The sequence below is a fragment of the Castor canadensis genome, chromosome 1 (assembly GCF_047511655.1).
Source record: "Castor canadensis chromosome 1, mCasCan1.hap1v2, whole genome shotgun sequence".
Lineage (NCBI taxonomy): Eukaryota > Metazoa > Chordata > Mammalia > Rodentia > Castoridae > Castor > Castor canadensis.
The window spans coordinates 173294518-173314035 of record NC_133386.1 but is presented as its reverse complement, the minus strand read 5'-3'; the positions used below and the strand labels follow the sequence as shown (position 1 = coordinate 173314035).

At 35.7% G+C, this 19518-nt stretch overlaps 1 protein-coding gene across 3 annotated transcripts in view; it reads right to left on the bottom strand.

The window, feature by feature from the left end:
- Iftap (intraflagellar transport associated protein) overlaps positions 1 to 19518 on the bottom strand; it is a 67044-nt gene that overhangs the window by 38720 nt on the left and 8806 nt on the right. For 2 of the 3 annotated variants that reach the window (XM_020174921.2, XM_074044623.1), the window contains exon 2: positions 12450 to 12605. In XM_020174921.2, the coding sequence (XP_020030510.1) occupies positions 12450 to 12582 (133 nt within the window). In that variant the 5' untranslated portion in view covers positions 12583 to 12605. Of the gene's footprint in view, positions 1 to 11716; positions 11790 to 12449; positions 12606 to 19518 lie in introns of those variants that run through there. The other variant, XM_074044624.1, reaches the window with a different exon arrangement.

The following is a 19518-nucleotide window of genomic DNA, read 5'->3' as shown; positions in this document are numbered from 1 at the left end:
AGTTGTCCCAAAAACCTTTAAATTTTTTAAATAAATAAACTATCATTTATTTATTAAATTTACATTTAAATTAATTAAAGTAAATAAAATTTAAAACCCAGATTCTGGGTAGCACTAGCCACAAGTATTCAATTGTCACATGTGGCCAGTAGCTGCTATACTGAACAAGGCATCCCTATATGAGCACAAAGCAAATGGAACTGTGGCATCATGCTAACTAAAATGTGTAATGGTGGCAGAGCATTAGCATAGGTCCTTCAATAATCAGGTATGAATAAAGTAAATACAAATTAAGCCCTACGATTACACAAGATTATTAAAAATCTAAGAAATACAAGAAAATTAAATCTAAGATTATTAAAACCTAAGAAAATTGAAACCTAGTCAGTGGTTCTGAAATGTTAAATTTTTTAATCTATCAAAGGCCAGAACACCAAGAGTTTATAAAGCCACAGACAAGCCATTTGTCCTGAACATTCAGAAATCAAATGACCTAGCTAATGGGAAATTTAATTCAAATAATAACATGTATGAAGGGAGAAAAAGGCAGGTTGAGTTGACAAGAAATTTTTTCAAAGATGTATTTAATGAAAAATAAAATGCTAAAAGCATAAAGTATTGAAAGAGAAATGAGAATAGTACAAACAGACTAGAAACAAAATTATACATCCAAATCACAAAAAAAAACCCTTTGATCTACACATAATAAAATTGGTTAAGGTAGATAAATATAACAGCCAATAGAAAGATGTTGCTATATGTTAATATAAAAACTGAAAAAAAATCACTTGGGAAAGTAAATCCTAAGTATTTTAATAAAGAAATGAAGGAATGAAAAGCAAACATTTATTTAAGAGTTAAGCATAAAATCACAGGAGATTTGTTTCAATTTCTAACTTATTTAAAGTTGAATAGTTGATATTCAACTTTAATGAAAATTAATCATTTATCCTGAAGCACAAAATCAGAACAATAATGGTGTGTGTGTGTGTGTGTATATATGTGTGTGAGAGGGACAGAGAAAGAGAAGAAATTAAGAGAAAGATTGAGAATCAATAATTACAATAACCCTCTGTACTAGTTTATTTTCTGTTGCTTTAACAAAATACTTGAGGCTAGGTGCTTTAATAAAACAGGTTATTTAGAGTAGATCCTAGTTTTAAAAATACAAGAGCATCATAGAGCATCTGCTATGGGTGATCCTGGTAATCTGATGAGGGCCATGGCAGATTACATCATGGTGGGAATATATGTAAGAGGGAAAGAACACATGGCAAGTCAGAAAGCCAAAGACCAAAGAGGGGCCAGTGTTGGTCTTTTTATAACAACGCACCCTCACTGAAACTAACTCATTCCACAAGATGAGCATTAATCCCTTCTGAGGGCAGCACTTACAATAACCTTGGCCCCACCTCTTAAAGGTTTCACCACCTCAATACCACCATATTGGGAACCAAGCCTTGAGCATATGAACCCTTGGGAGACAAGCCACATTCAAACCATGCTTCTATCACACTCTTCAAAGCTACCACATGTAGCAAAATGGAGTTGAAAAGATTCGATGTCAATTTCTAAAACACTGGCTTCTTTACACAATTTGTGTGACAACACCACAAATAGTAATTACCACTCAAAAAGGTGGAAGCAAATGCTTCTCAAACCAGACTGTGTGGTAATCCTGAAAAGGAAGGACATCAAAAGAAATTACCTTTTTCTTTCAGCAGTTTAGAAATAATTCTAAACCTTACTAAAGCAAACCTACATTTTCATCTAGAAGGCTCACTGTTTAAACATTATATATATATATATATATATATATATATATATATATATATATGTACTTTTATACAATGTATACTTTTTATATGTATATATGTACACATATCTTTTATGATATCTACTTACTGACAGGTTTATAACTAAAATCAAATATAATCATGTGTGTGTATGTATGTGTAACTAAAACCAATGAAACCATAACCCAAAAGATAACCAAAAGAGGCACTTTAACATCCATCAGTTTCTACTCTTACCTGTCAAACCTTCCTAGACATTACCTAAAGTGTTAGGATCCAAGGCAAGTTTTGGTTCAGTGGTTATCACAGACTCACCTCAGACATGTTATCTGATGGCCAGCCTTTATCACTTTTCTCTACCTACAGGATAGGTGCCCTCCTATGAGCTTTCACAGCACTCTGTGACTTTCTCTACAGATGGTACTTATCCATTAGTGTAATTTTCTGCTTGCTTATTCATCTGTCTCTGGACTACAAATGCTTAAGAACACAAGCTACATCCTATTTGTTTTTGAGTACTCAGCACCATAGCAAGACACTCAAAGAATTAATGAATTACTAAAAATGAACAAATGCATCAAGGAAAATCAAATTTTATAAGTACTCACACATGTTTTAAAAACCTAAAATGGTAGAAATGTGACAAAGAAGACCTTCCCACCCCCAAAGAGATATTCTCAAATGTTCTATAAGTTATATTCATAAAGAAACTGAGATATAGAAGATTGAAACTGAGCATTTATCTTTACGCACAATGTTCACAATATAATGTCTTTAACAATAATGAAAAAATCAAAATCTACATGGTGATTTTTCCAACATATGTCTTGCAATGCAATTTACTCTTGTGACCTGAAGACACTATTGAGAATTCAATTATAAGACGCCAGCACCCAGATGGCTTGGGAAGACGCGGACCACAAGGTGAGCTAAGCGGTACACGGTACTCCCACAGACAACCCAGGGAGGGCCAGATCAGCATAGCTCCCTGAACAGACCGATCCCACCCAGGAAAAAAAGAGAAACTGAATAATAAGCAATAACAACAAAAAAGACAGTAGCAAAGAGGGCGGGGCACCCTGAGTGCCGAAAAGGAGGGGAGGGAAAATCTCTCACAAGCCGGCTGGAGAAGGCAGGAATAGGAGCACACGCCCAGCAACCAGGAGCGGGAAAGCTTGTAAAACTGGTGGTGGGAGGAAAACTCCACAGGAGAGGGGGGAAGACCCACTTCCCACGTGAACTGTAAATAAACACACAGGCCTGAGAAAGCTGGTACAGTGTCACCTCCTCTAGTGTGCTTGGAAAGGGGAAAGATTGTAGCAGTGGTGGTCAAGCCCGGGAGAACGCTAAGTAAACAAGGCCTGAGGGGCCAGGTGAGTGCTAAACTCACTGCTGAGATCTGCATAAATAATGCCTCCAGCAACAGCTGGCTGACAGCAGTGGGCAGGTGAGCCACAGCCTCAGATAGCCATTCACAGACCTGTCTCCAGACTTTTTTTTCTCCCTTCCTTTGATGAGACAACAACCGAACTACACCTTCATGCTGAAAAACTTACTGAAACTGTATTGCATTTGCACTTGGGACACTTTGTGGGGTTTTTTGTTGTTGTTGTTTTGTGCTGCTTTGGTTTGATTTATTTTTTTTAGGTTTTTTTCCCTTTAATGAGACAACAATAGAACTACTTCTGAGACACCATCTCCAGGATTGGAGGCTGAGGGACGAACAACAAAATCATTAAGTCTGAAACTTTATTACAATTAAACTTGGACTTTTTTTATATATTTATTTTTATTTTTTTTTCAATCCTCTCTGTCTCTCTAATGCCTGTTCAGCTTACTTAGTACACTATCTCTCCCTGTTTATATCTTTGAAACTTTTTTGTTGTTTGTTTGTTTTGTTTTTCTCTACTTGTTTGTTTTTCCCTTTTTCTTTAGCTTCTTTGCTTTCCATCTCCTCTCACCCTTCCATTCTAAATATCACCACTGTTATTATTACAAGCTAGAAAATACTTAATTGCACACAGTACAGGGACAATAACAACACCAAGGACAATGACGGGAAGACAGAAAAAACAGGGAAACAAGTTTCCCCACAGCAAAAAATTAGTACAGGAACCAGAGCGAAATGAAGAAAACAGATACTCAGATCCAGACTCCAACAAAATGAAGATAAACTATGCCAAAGAACCCAATGAAGCCCACAAGAACAATCTAAAAGAAGAAATACTGCAGGTAATCAATGAGCATTTTATAGAGATGATACTGGATATGGTCAACCAAAATGTACAGGAGACACTCAAGAAATTCCAAGACAACAAAAATAGAGAATTTGAAAAAGCACAGAAGAAATAAAAGAAACTATAGAAGCACTGTATAAACACCAAAGTGAAACAGAGAACATGATTAATATAGAGATAAATGAACTCAGGTTGAAAATAGACAGCATTAAAGAGGAAATGACTCAGGATATGGAAAACCTCAGAAAAAAGAATGAAACAGAATTGCAAAACAAAATGGAAGGCCAATACAGCAGAATAGAACAAACAGAAGACAGACTCTCAGAACTCAAAGATGAAATGATAATTAAAGGAAAAACTGAAGAACTATTAGTTAAACAACTCAAGACCTGTGAAAAGAAAATGCAAGAACTCACTGACTCCATCAAAAGACCAAACCTGAGAATCATGGGCATTGAAGAAGGAGAAGAGGAGCGAGCAAAGGAAATGCATAATATATTCAACAAAATAACAGAAAATTTCCCAAATCTAGAGAAAACTATTCCCATACAGATGCAAGAGGCCTCCAGAACACCAAACAGACCATCAGAATAGAACTACCCCACAGCATATCATCATTAAAACAAGTACAGAAACAAGGGAAAGAATATTGAAGGCTGTAAGAAAGAAAAAAACAAATAGACATACAAAGGTAAATCCATGAAAATTACAGCAGACTTCTCAACAGAAATATTAAAAACAAGAAGAGCTTGGGTTGAGATCTTCCGGGCACTGAATGAAAATAACTTCAACCCCAGGATACTCGACCCAGCAAAACTATCATTCAAAATAGATGGAGCGATAAAAGTCTTCCATGATAAGCAGAAACTAAAACAATATGTGACCACAAAGCCACCACTACAAAAGATTCTTCAAGGGATTCTGCACACAGAAAGTGAAACCCAACAGAATCATGAAAGAGCAGGCAGCACCAAACTACAGGAAAAGAAAAAGCAAGAAAGTAGAGAATAACCTCAACTTAGGTACACACAATCAAACCTTCAAACAACTAAGACAACTAAATGACAGGAATCACCACATACCTATCAGTACTAACACTTAATGTTAATGGACTTAATTCCCCCATCAAAAGGCACCGTTTGACGAACTGGATAAAAAAAGATGATCCAATAATTTGTTCCTTACAGGAGATGCATCTCACTGACAGAAATAAGCATAGGCTTATGATGAAAGGCTGGAAGAAGATTTACCAAGCCAATGGCCCCTGGAAATAGGCAGGAGTAGCAATACTTATCTCTCACAAAGTAAACTTCAAACCTACCTTGATCAAACGAGATAAAGAAGGACATTCCATACTAATAAAAGGGGAAATAGACCAAAAGGAAATAACAATTATCAACCTATATGCACCCAATGTCAACACACACAATTTCACCAAACATACCCTGAAAGACCTAAAAGCATATATTAACTCCAACACAGTGGTTGTGGGAGACTTTAACACCCCATTATCATCAATAGGCAGATCATCCAAACAAAAATAAATAAAGAAATCCTAGATCTAAAATATACAATAGATCAAATGGACCTATTTGATGTCTACAGAACATTTCATCCAACTTCTACACAATATACATTCTTCTCAGTAGCCCATGGACCCTTCTCCAAGGCTTGCACAAAGCAAGCCTCAGCAAATATAAGAAAATAGAAATGATACCATGTATTCTATCTGATCATAATGCAATAAAACTAGAACTCAACAACAAAAGTAAAGACAAAAAAACATGCAAACAGCTGGAAACTGAATAACTCATTACTTAATGAACAATGGGTCATTGATGAAATGAAAGAGGAAATTAAAAAGTTCCTGGAACTCAAAGAAAACAAAAACACAATCTACCGGAACCTATTGGACACAGCAAAGGCAGTCCTGAGAGGAAAGTTTATAGCCATGAGTGCATATACTAAAAAAGACTGAAAGATCTCAAATCAATAACCTAAAGATACATCTCAAACTCCTAGAAAAACAAGAACAAGCAAATCCCAAAACAAATAGGAGAGAAATAATAAAAATAAGAGCTGAAATCAATGAAATAGAAACCAAAAAAACCATACAAAGAATTAATGAAACAAAAAGTTGGTTCTTTGAAAAAATAAACAAGATCGACAGACCCCTGGCAAACCTGATTAAAATGAGGAGAGAAAAAACCCAAATTAGTAGAATCAGGAATGCAAAAGGGGAGATAACAACAAACACCACAGAAGTCCAGGAAATTATCAGAGACTACGTTGAGAACCTATATTAAAATAAATTTGAAAATCTTAAAGAAATGGACAGATTTCTAGATACACAGGATCATCCAAAACTGAACCAAGAGAATATTAATCACCTGAATAGATCTATAACACAAAATGAAATTGAAGCAGCAATCAAGAGTCTCCCCAAAAAGAAAAGTCCAGGACCTGATGGATTCTCAGCTGAATTCTATCAGACCTTTAAAGAACTGATACCAACCCTCCTTAAACTGTTCCACGAAATAGAAAGGGAAGGAAAACAGCCTAACACATTTTATGAAGCCAGTATTACACTTATCCCAAAACCAGGCAAAAACACCTCCAAAAAGGAGAACTATAGGCCAATCTCCTTAATGAACATTGATGCAAAAATCCTCAATAAAATAATGGCAAACCAAATTCAACAACACATCAAAAAGATTATTCACCACAACCAAGTAGGCTTCATCCCAGGAATGCAGGGGTGGTACAATATATGAAAATCAATAAATGTAATAAACCACATTAACAGAAGCAAAGACAAAAACCACTTGATCATCTCAATAGATGCAGAAAAAGCCTCTGATAAGATCTAACACCATTTCATGATAAAAGCTCTAAGAAAACTAGGAATAGAAGGAAAGTACCTCAACATTATAAAAGCTATATATGACAAACCTACAGCCAGCATTATACTTAATGGAGAAAAACTGAAACCATTCCTTCTAATATCAGGAACTAGACAAGGATGCCCACTATCTCCACTCCTATTCAACATAGTACTCAAATTCCTAGCCAGAGCAATTAGGCAAAAAGAAGGAATAAAAGGAATACAAATAGGTAAAGAAACTGTCAAAATATCCCTATTTGCAGATGATATGATCCTATACCTTAAAGACCCAAAAAACTCTACTCAAAAGCTCCTAGACACCATCAGTAGCTAAAGCAAGGTAGCAGGATATAAAATCAACATAGAAAAATCATTAGCATTTCTATACACTAACAATGAGCAAACTGAAAAAGAATACATGAAAATAATTCCATTTACAATAGCCTCAAAAAAAATCAAATACCTAGGTGTAAACCTAACAAAGGATGTGAAAGACCTCTACAAGGAAAACTATACACTTCTGAAGAAAGAGATTGAGGAAGACTATAGAAAGTGGAGAGATCTCCCATGCTCATGGATTGGTAGAATCAACATAGTAAAAATGTCGATACTCCCAAAAGTAATCTACATGTTTAATGCAATTCCCATCAAAATTCCAATGACATTCATTAAAGACATTGAAAAATCTACTGTGAAATTTATATGGAAACACAAGAGGCCACGAATAGCCAAGGCAATACTCAGTCAAAAGAACAATGCAGGAGGTATCACAATACCTGACTTCAAACTATATTACAAAGCAATAACAATGAAAACAGCATGGTATTGGTACAAAAACAGACATGAAGACCAGTGGAACAGAATAGAGGACCCAGATATGAAGCCACACAACTATAACCAACTTGTCTTTGACAAAGCCACTAAAAATATACGATGGAGAAAAGACAGCCTCTTCAACAAAAACTTTTGGGAAAACTGGGTAGCAGTCTGCAAAAAACTGAAACTAGATCCATGTTTATCACCCTATACCAGTATTAACTCAAAATGGATCAAGGATCTTAATATCAGACCACAAACTCTAAAGTTGATACAGGAAAGAGTAGGAAATACTCTGGAATTAGTAGGTATAGGTAAGAACTTTCTCAATGGAACCCCAGCAGCATATCAACTAAGAGATAGCATAGATAAATGGGACCTCATAAAACTAAAAAGCTTCTGCTCAACCAAAGAAATGGTCTCTAAACTGAAGAGAACACCCACAGAGTGAGAGAAAATATTTGCCAGCTACATATCAAAGGACTGATAATCAGAATATACAGGGAACTTAAAAAACTAAATTCTCCCAAAACTAATGAACCAATAAAGAAATGGGCAAGTGAACTAAACGGAACTTTCTCAAAAGAAGAAATTCAAATGGCCAAAAAACACATGAAAAAATGCTCACCATCTCTAGCAATAAAGGAAATGAAAATTAAAACCACACTAAAATTCCACCTCACCCCTGTTAGAATAGCCATCATTAGCAACACCACTAACAAAAGGTGTTGACGAGGATGCGGGGAAAAAGGAACCCTCTTACACTGCTGGTGGGAATGTAAACTAGTACAATCACTCTGAAAAAATTTGGAGGCTACTTAAAAAGCTAAACATTGATCTACCATTTGATCCAGCAATACCACTCTTGGGGATATACCCAAAAGACTGTGACACAGGTTACTCCAGAGGCACCTGCACACCCATGTTTATTGCAGCACTATTCACAATAGCCAAGTTATGGAAACAGCCAAGATGCCCCACTACTGACAAATGGATTAAGAAAATGTGGTATTTACACACAATGGAATTTTATGCAGCCATGAAGAAGAATGAGATGTTATCATTCGCTGGTAAATGGATGGAATTGGAGAACATCATTCTGAGTGAGGTTAGCCTGGCCCAAAAGACCAAAAAATCGTATGTTCTCCTTCATATGTGGACATTAGATCAAGGGCAAACACAACAAGGGGATTGGACTTTGATCACATGATAAAGCGAGAGCACACAAGGGAGATAGGAGGATAGGTAAGACACCTAAAAAACTAGATAGCATTTGTTGCCCTCAGTGTAGAGAAACTGAAGCAGATACTTTAAAGCAACTGAGGCCAATAGGAGAAGGGGACCAGGAACTAGAGAAAAGGTTAGATCAAGAAGAATTAACCTAGAAGGTAACACACATGTACAGGAAAGCAATGTGAGTCAACTCCCTGTATAGCTATCCTTATCTCAACTAGCAAAAACCCTTGTTCCTTCCTATTATTGCTTATACTCTCTCTTCAACAAAATTAGAGATAAGGGCAAAATAGTTTCTGCTGGGTATTGAAGGAATAGGGGAGTAGGGGAAAAGGGTGGGGGGGGGAGGAAAGGGTCGGGGGGAGACGGAGGGGGCAGGTGGGAGGGATAAGGGAGGGGGTGCGGGGAGGAGGGAGAAATGTCCCAAACATTGTATGCACATATGAATAAAAAAAAGGAGAATTCAATTATCACTGTCTACTTAAAACTAATAATTAATGTTTCTTTAAACATTTTGACAGAACATTGTATTCACTATCAAACATATATTATATATAATATATATATATGGCTTAGAAATCTAGTTGTTTTAAAAAAGAAAACATTGCAAAACATGATCAAACTGAAATATACTATCATGAGAATTATGCTACAACATTAAGTTTCCAACTGTTTTTTCAAGAGTCTAAATCAGTAATGTGAATTTCTTTCAATAAGCTTATAAGTTAATTTTTCCAGGGAAAAATTTAGTAGGATTACTGACCCTTTCAACACTCTTAGAAAGAAAATGAATTCCATAAGCATTCTGGCATATAACTATTATAAAAAATAAGTAGAACAGTTAGTAGAAATGATAATGGATAAGAAACTGAACTAAGGAGATGCACGTAAGTATGCATTGTAATTGGTGATAACCAATTTAACTGAGAAAAGATTCACTAAATATCAGCAAAATAATCAAATACATTTCAACAAATGAAGAGCCTGGAAAGTATGGGGAAACCAGAATTTTAAAGAAATGTCCTTCCTGTTTTTCTCAAACACAACTAACCATATCAACCTAGATCAAATTCTCCAGGCTATCATTTTACTCTTAGGTTTGTTCCTAAGTCCTGTTTGGTTTTATGAGAGCTATCTAAATGTTTCAAGCAGGGGAAAAAGACACTTACTGATTTAAGACATATTTGTGCACTCATAACTCTTTGTGCTTTAAGAGGAATTTTTCAGGTCATTAGTTTATAATGTGAACTGGTGCCTCGGGATATTTTGAAAGGAAAAACAATGAGTGTACTTGAAGATGCAGTTTATGTGACTTGTATCATCATTTATTTCAGCTTAATTTGGGGTCCCAAATTGAACTCAAAATGAAGTTGCTGCATAGTTTCTTTCTTGGCATGCAATGCCTAATCAGAATCTGGAAACACACTAGGCCTGATCCCAAAGACAAACACAGTGTATCCCTTAAAGTATTTGCAGTAAGGTTTTACTCTTCCAAAGCACAAAAACATAAAACAAAGCCAGCCACACAAATAATTTCCAAAATAATTTAGATCCAAATTCATTAATTCTGCCAGTTTTAATCCTTGGTTCCACCACCCCAACCCCACTCTACAGCACTAGGGTCAAGGAATCAGTAGTTTGATTCATACTGCCATCTTCAGAACCAGAAAGAAGGAACTAAATAATTAGGCTTAGAGAAAGTGAGTATCTTCCTAGGCCCAAGTTCATAAACTAAAAGATGATTGAGTCAGTCTCAAAATTAATTTAATCTACATATGTCAAGACAAGTCATTCACCGATAGCACCAAAGTTAACTTGATATTCCTAAACTCACCATTTCCCTTAAATATAAATAAAATCCACAGTCCACATGCTTTAAGTATAAACACAATAGATACTGATGTTGTTCTATAGGTTGAGTAACCCTTATCTGAAATGCTTAGATTCAGAAGTGCTTCAAATTTTGGATTTTTTCAGATTTTGGAATATCTGAATACACATACTAAGATATCTGGGGGATAGGATCTAAATAGAAACACGAAATTCATTTTTGTTTCACGTACACCTTAGCCTGAAGGTAATTTTATACTATACTTTTAATGAATGGGTGTTTTGACTGTGATATATCAAATGAAGTCAGGTGTGCAATTTTCTACTTGTGGCATCATGTCTGTGCTCAAAAAATTTTGGATTTTGAAATATTTCAGATTTCAGATTTTCATATTAGGAATGTTCAACCTGTCTTGCACAGTAAAAGAAACAGGTTAGAATCGCTTTTCCTTTTCTTCATGATAGCTACCTTTCTTTTTTAATTGTTTAGAACACATAACTCATAACTTAAAAACATATGGTGTGGTTTCTAAGAGTGTCATGACCTTGGAGATTATAAAACTCCCTTTCTCAACCTTGGGTACACATTAGACTCACCAGAGGCACTTTTACAAACTACCGATTCCTTGATCCTAGCTGTGCTGTACAGTTGGGTCTGTATCAACATGTTCCAAAAACTGCTCAGATGAGTCTTATGCGCAGGTAGGTGGAGAACCAGTGACCTCACATGGATCCCCAAATGTGATCAATGACCCAGAAAAGACCAAGATAGAGACCAAACTAGTGATAATCCAAGACAGAACCTAGAATGAACACAACTCCAGTGGCCAAGGGAGCACAGCACTGAACAAAACAGACAATTGAAAGCACACATATTTAGGTGATGTGAGTGTCTGAAAGAATAAAACTAGAGAGCTCACAGGGCATGGGCTCCTGAGCTTGAGCTGATATTTCCATGAGGGAAATCATACACACCAGATTTTCTCACTTCATCTGAAAAAAAATGACACAGATCAAGATTTTCCCCATAAAATCACAAAGCACATAATGAAACACAAAGTGTGGGTCTGGACCTTTTAAGCTCACCTTATTACCAGGTCTAAAGGGTTGTTTCAGAAGCAGTAGCAACATCACCAGCATCATTACCATCCCAGCAAAAACAATACCTACCATTTAGTAAGTGCTTAATATGTGTTAACCACTATGTCAGTGTTACATGAAGTATCTCAGTTAGCCTTTATAACCCTTCAAGGCAGGAACTGTTATTATTCCCTTTATTCCATAATGACCTCCCCAAGGTCACATAACTAGTGTTGACGCCAAAATCCAAATGTGTACATTGTTTAAGTTTAAATATTTTTTTAACAATCTCCACTCTGCATTTGCAGTTCTTATAAAACAAAATGAAGGGAATATACACAATAATTTCTCAGGTCATTTTTAATGATTAAATTCAGTGGCTCTGAGTTTATACCACAGCTCTTGAATGTATGAAGACATTGGTATTTACATGCATCAGTCATGAATGCCTTAATAAGAATTACCTGACCGAAGGAACTGAATGAATGAGTCTTCTGAAAAAGACAGCAAAGACATAAATTTGTAATAAAATTATTTATCTCTACTTCTGTAGAAAGTTTATTTTCACTTTACCTTTTGAAAGATGAGTGAAAGTGCTCAGAAATTCTTCATATGTTTGCTCATGACAATTAACAAACTTATCCAAGACTTCTTCAATTAATTTATCTTCATCCATTATCCCCAATCCCAGTGTTTGGACAGGCATTCCTATTCATGAAGCCACTTTATCTAGGAGACAAAGAAAAAATGAGCTATAGAGAGTAATACAGTTCCAGTCCCTTGGAAAATACTTGGGATAGTGGTGGAAGAATCACCAAAAGAAGATGGAGATAGTTATTAGAGCAGTGTATCTCTAGTTAACAGATTAGAGTTTTACTCATAACTTTACTGTTGAATTGTTTGGTTTTTGCTTCAGTTTCTGTGTTACCATCTTCATAATTCACAAGAATTTTGTCACATAATTCAATTAAAAACTCAGACTTTCAAAATGAGAGGAACTTTACAAGTGTATATCCATTAACCACCCACCCAGTGACAATGATAATAACAGCTAATACTTATTAGCAACTTATTTAACTCTTATTGTGTAACAGGGTGCTATTCTGAGCATTTAATGCTATCATAACCCTAACTAAGCCACAGTCCCAGCAGGTGAAAGAGTCAGTACTAGGAGTCTAATCCTAGAACTCAAGCCCCAAGCCTCTCTGTCCACTGTGTGAGCCATTCTGCTGTACTATGGCTAACATGGTTGACTTGCCCACGCTTTAACACATCTGGCAAATGGAAACTCTGACACTTGGACCACTCTATTAGAAACTTTTAAAACTAAGCCTAAGTCTGTCTCCCTGTACCCTGCCTTAACTGGTCCCTGAGCCCACGAGGTTGAATTGGATTTCAGTCTTTCTTGTGCTTGACATCCTTTCAAGTCCCTGAACAAGGCCATACTGTCCTTTCTTGATCTTCTCTTTCTGTTCACTGAAATGCATGTGTTTCAAAACTCAGCTCATTGTTCAGGTTGTCTCTGAAGGCCGTACTCTTTCCACCCCCTACCATTGCAGGAAGAGTTAGCCATAATTTCTCTGTGCGGCCTCTGCACTGTATACTGTCACACTTAGCACAATGTGCCCTCTACTATGTGTCTGCCATGAAAGGCAAAATCCACATCTTTTCATCTGTGTATTCAGTACACTCAGGAAGTGGTACAGAGCTGGTGGTCCATCAATATTGAATTAAATCACTCATTCCAGCAGCAATTACTCAAATATTGCTATAAGCTGGCAAAACACTAAGGTGAACTTGGCCAAGATTGTCAATACTTGTGCCTGTATTGACAATGTACCTAAAAAAAGATTTCACATTGCCTTCATCCCTTTAAAATATGGCATCCAGAACTGAAGTTGAGACTCTGGATACACTCTGGATATGGAGAGGTTTAACTAATTCTCACAGTCTAAATTCTGTACTCTTCTTATATAGCTGAAGATCACATTCACATCACTGGCAGCCCTGGTACATTGTCAGTTCACTTAGCACACTGCCGCCTATCTGCCTGTCAGCCAAGACACAATGCCTCCATCCTGCACTGCTTGAACTTTATTTTCACTGTGATATTTCATCTTGTTAAACTCCACTCACTCTGTATGGAATATTATTCTTACATAGCTTTGAGAAAACCGACTATCTACAGAAAACAAAAGAAAAATAACTGGCCAAGTGGCATGTATAATCATGGGGGACAATAAAAAGGAGGATTCTCTATACTGGATGGCAGGGATAGAAAGCAGCAAGCTTCCATTTTTCTGAAGCAAGAGTCAAGATCTGTTACCAGTTATTAACCTTTCTTCTACTTTTTATTTACATATGTATTCATCGTTTACAAACACAAATGATAACTAAAGACATCCTTAATTATCCCCAGACCCTGCCAGTCTCATCTATCAAAGGTAAACACTGTCAAGAGTGTAGTCAATATACTTCTAAATTTTTCTCTGTAATGTTTATAAAGAATGATAGAATTTTTTTCCAAAAATGGACAATATTTTATATGTTCTTCTTTGCAATGAGAGTTATTTGGTGCTAGACACTGAATAGCTTTTAAATTTAACAAGTTATCATGGGCACATCACTACTTAAGTACATACAGATCCAGCCTATTATTTCAAAAAGCTACCTAGTCACAGTCCAGCTCTGCTTCTTACTGTGTGATAGTGGGCAAGTTACTTAACCTCTCTGGACCTCAGTTTTCTCTCATCTATAAAAAGGGATTATAATAATGCTGTACTATCTTTATTTCCTTACTATCAATTCTAAAATACCAAAAATCTCATTTAGTGGCAATACCTGATCTGAATTAACATGAGAGTCTATGGCCAGTCACCTTAAACATACTCCATCTCATCCAAATTAACATGAGAGCATTTGTGACTTTTATTTATTCTTTCTAGTCACTGTGGCTATTTACATCTCCCTGCAAAACCACTAATCAGCTTGCATGTGGGGTGCTTTCCCAGACCCCACTAGAGATTTATATGCTATGCATATGAAAATACACATCTGACTCTCACAGGATTGCTATGAGTATTAAATGAGTATGCCCCTAAATGTTAGCCATGATGAAGATTAATGATGGTGGTAGTGGTAGAGAAGGAGGAGGACCAGTCTCAGAATTCCATCCTGTACCCACACAAAGATCTCTTATGACTGTGATCACTCTCTGAATGCACTAATGTTACCTATGATAAATTAAGGTAAATCCTCATACATTATAACCCCATATAAAACATGGTACTGCAAAAGGCTCAGTACTTATAAAAAAATGTATCTAGGTACCAACTTAAAATAAGACCTTTATACCTGAAAATTTGGATGTATGAAAAATCATCAATTACAACTTATGCAAATTTATCTGCAACAATGCCAGGTGTCAGCAATGCAAAGTTTACTAAATTGTGTTTGCAGTGGCTAAATAAATACTGATAAAATAATCTCAAAGGTGGCTATTATTTCACTATCAGTAAGGCATATGCTTAATTATAGGAATTTCAACATTAATCTGCTTTTCCAGAATTGGAGCCTAGCAAAATTCCAACAACATATTATATAAATCTCTTCCTCAAATCATTTCTGGTGATCTACTTCAGTGAATAAAAACCAAGCAGCCAGGTTGTAATTTCTGTTGCTGTAAATGTCTTCTTGAGGATATCTTAAGTGTGATAGTTCCTTTAAGCATCCTTTCCAATTCTCAAGTTGGTATATTTTGAGTATTTTCCCTTAACACATCACAGTAGTACCAAAGGCAAGTAATTAACAAGACAGGCACAGCACAATTCAAAATCCTTCAAAGCCTTAAATTTTCTGTGTTTATAACAATATAGACATTTAAGTTTTTAATTGACTTTTTAAAGACTTTCAAAATATCCAGTTTCACTAACTGTCATTAATTGAAGAGTTTAACAAACATCTATCTTAAACATAGAACTTTCTTTATCTATAAAAACAAAAATAGCCTAATGTTAAAGGTCTCCAGGGACTGACAAAGCAGATCATCACTTACCAGACAGGCAAGTGGTTTATGCAAATGTTAGTAGTTTCCTAAAAGGAAGCAATGCTTTTTTCAGTTATCATTCATGTATTCTTTTGTTTTTATCACTAAGTCATTTTCTAAAAGAAAGAGAAAAACTTACCTAAGTAACAAAACCACATGAAAGACCTAGAACTTATTGTGATGATAAGTCAATGTGTATGAATATCTGCTAGTGAATCATAAGCAGCACGTTTGCAATCATAGAAGGAAACACCGAGAGCATATGTAGGTGCTCTCAGAACCTGGTTAGGAACTGGGCTGTCTTCTTACCCTGTCACTGAGAGATAGGGAGAAAACTCATATAACCTCCTAGAAGTTTTGTTTTCTATTATCAAATAATGAAACCAACAATCATCTAAGTTAGTTAATGCTATACACTTTCTTAAAGTACTCTATTATGAAATTATCACCAATGGCTTAGCACATCTTTGATACTTATCTTCAGATCCATGCTTAATGAAATTACCCAAACAAAATAACACTTTCAGAGACAACAGTGGTAAGTTTTAAGAAGAAAATTGCCATGAACTAGTCTTCTCTCAAAGTGCACTGCCTGATTCTTAACAGTATAAAACACTGTGTGTCTACAAAAAAGGTTATTTGTTAAAAAAAAAAGTGAGGTTCACCAATGCAACCTGAAAATAATAACACACTTTTAAAGTGCTGTGCAAGAGCTATCAAAGCCCACTCTCAAAGTTTTACAGTTCTGTGCAGTAAGAATCCACTGCTAGACTGGGCTCCCGTAGCTCATGCCTATAATCCTACCTACTCAAGAGGCAGAGATAAGGATCACAGTTCAAGGATAGCCCCACAAAGAGTTCCAGAAACCCTATCTTGAAAATACGCAATGCAAAAAAGGGCTGGTGTAGTGGCTCAAGTGATAGAGCACCTGCCTAGTGAGCATGAGGCCCTGACTTCAAACCCCAGTACCACCAAAAAGAAAAAGAATTTAGATGTTAGATGGAGGGGATGAATCTAATTAAAATTAAAACACATTGTAAGCACATATGTAAATGTCAGAATGAAACTCCCCTGTACAACTAATATAGGCTAATAAAAAAATTTTAAAGGATGTACTGCAATGCTATAATTCACTTGGCCTAAGGAAATGAAAGCATCAACCTTGGTACTTTACAGAGTAGGTGTTCTTTCCTATTTGTACAAATGGTCAAACTTCCAAAAGACCAAATTACACTGCAACTACACAAAAATTACTTATATGATTAAAAAAAGAGGGCGAGTTCTGAACCAATTTTTTCTTCCTTTATGGAACTACAATGATTCTGAGTCTTCTGATTTTTTTATGTTTTTGACATCATATTTAAAAGAAACTAATTCAGGTTCTTTAAATTGAGGGCAACCTGAAGCTTATCTAGTTGAATTCTAGAGAATAAATTACTGAATTTGGAAAACAAACTTCACGTGGAGTTTTTGTTATCTGTGATTCCGCCAGTGAATGGAAACACGGTTCTCACTTCATAAACAGTAAGAAGATGTTCATGATCGTGAATCTTAAGCTACATGTGAAGTCAGGAGCCAACTAAACACAACACAGAAAGCTCACTCTGGATGAGTGTACTTGTGCCTCCAACCACATTCTGAACCCCACCAATATGCAAAAATACCTTGAGACTCCTCAGCCTCATAAAGCCATTGCTTTAAAGACCTATAAATATACCCAAGAAAACAAAGGTAGAGATAAGAGGAAGGCAGAAATATAAAACATATCTCATAAAATAGAAAAGAACTTAAATCCCTTTACTCTTCTTTTATCATAAGATTAGACTATACAATTCCAACATCAAAGAATACACTGTGCTTCAGGTTATAAACGTCTACCAACAAGACTTTCCTAAAGTGTAAATGACATAGAATGCTTCAATAGCACCAGCAAAATTGACAATACAAACATCTAAATTTCTGTATAAATTCCCCTAGGCACAATACGCTGCAGTGAATATTAAAGGAAGGATGGCGGGGGAAGGTTTTGTGATTACTGTGGACTACAAAGCTTTAGAAGATAGCCGTATCAACTCGCATACAGACATCTTAAAAGTAGTAGGTGTGTCTTAATAGCTATACATTTTTCCTTGACAGAAATCTCACCTTAAGGAAAAGAGAAGGAGAACACAATCATACTTAAAAACTGCGTATGATTTTAAAATTGTGAGTTCAATAGATGCTTACCATGAACATAAATCCCACAATGGCTGCCTTAACAAACACAGGTCTACCTCCTTCCCCAAGGAAGTGTGTAATTTACATATTCTATACAGCATCCCATCTTGGTAACAGGAATGACTCTGATGAACAATTTCAGGGTTACCTTACAGTTAGAGCAATATGGAAATCAGCAAAAGCATTTTAAAATGAATAGTAATAGGAGTAAGAAAAATAAAAGCATATCAAGGCAAAATGGAAAAAACATAAACAATCTTAGGGCTAAAGTATTTTTATACTTGACCCCAAAAGCATGATCCAGAAGAGAAAAAAAATGACAAATTGAACTTCATCAAAATTAAAAGCTTTTCACCTGTAAAAGACCATGATAAGATGAAAATAAAAATTACAGACTATGAGAAAATATTAATAAATTACATATGCAATGAAAGACTAGCAGCTAGAACATATAATTCTCAAATATCAACATTAAATCCAATTTCAAAAGGACAAAAGACATCCACAGACATTTCACCAAAGAGGACATATAAATAGCAAACAATCACATGAAAAGATGATCAGTATCACTAGGCATGAGAGAAATACAAATTAAAGACTCCGTGGGATACCGCTACATAGTTATCAGAATAGCTAAAGTAAAAAACAGCAGCAACACCCAATGTTGGCAAGGATGCAGAGAGCCTACATAATTCATCCATTGCTGATTGTGATGTACAATGAATCAGCCACCCGCGAAAATAATTTGGCAGTTTCATTCAAAACTAAAAGTGGACTTACCAAGCAATTACATTCTTGGACTTTTATCCCAGAGATAAAGAAACTCATTTTCATGCAAGAACTTATATACAACTGTTCAGGGCAGCTTTATTTATAAAATCCAAAAACTAGAAACTACCCCAGTGCCCTTTCATTGATGAATGGTTAAGAAAACTATGCCATGTCCACATCAAGGAATTCTATTAAGCAATGAAAAGGAACAAATTCTCAATTCATGCAACAACTTCAATGAACCTCAAAGAAACTATGCTGAGTTTAAAAAAAAAAACCTCAAAAAGTCCATGTACATATCCTATGACTCCATTTTTGTGCCATTTATGAAATAATATAGAGATGGGAAAAACACTAATGGTTTCTGGGGTTAGGGATCAGGGGATGGGATGGATATCAAGAAGTAATGTAAGTCTTTGGTATTCAGCTGAATATCTTCATTATGGTGGTTGTTACACAAGACTGCATGTGATATCACTGAGCTACAGACACATAAACACAAATGACACTATACATAACTGGTGAGATCTGAATAAATTCTATGGATTACACCAATATCAATTTCTGACTTTTATATTACAGACATGCAAAATGTTAGCCTTGTAGAAG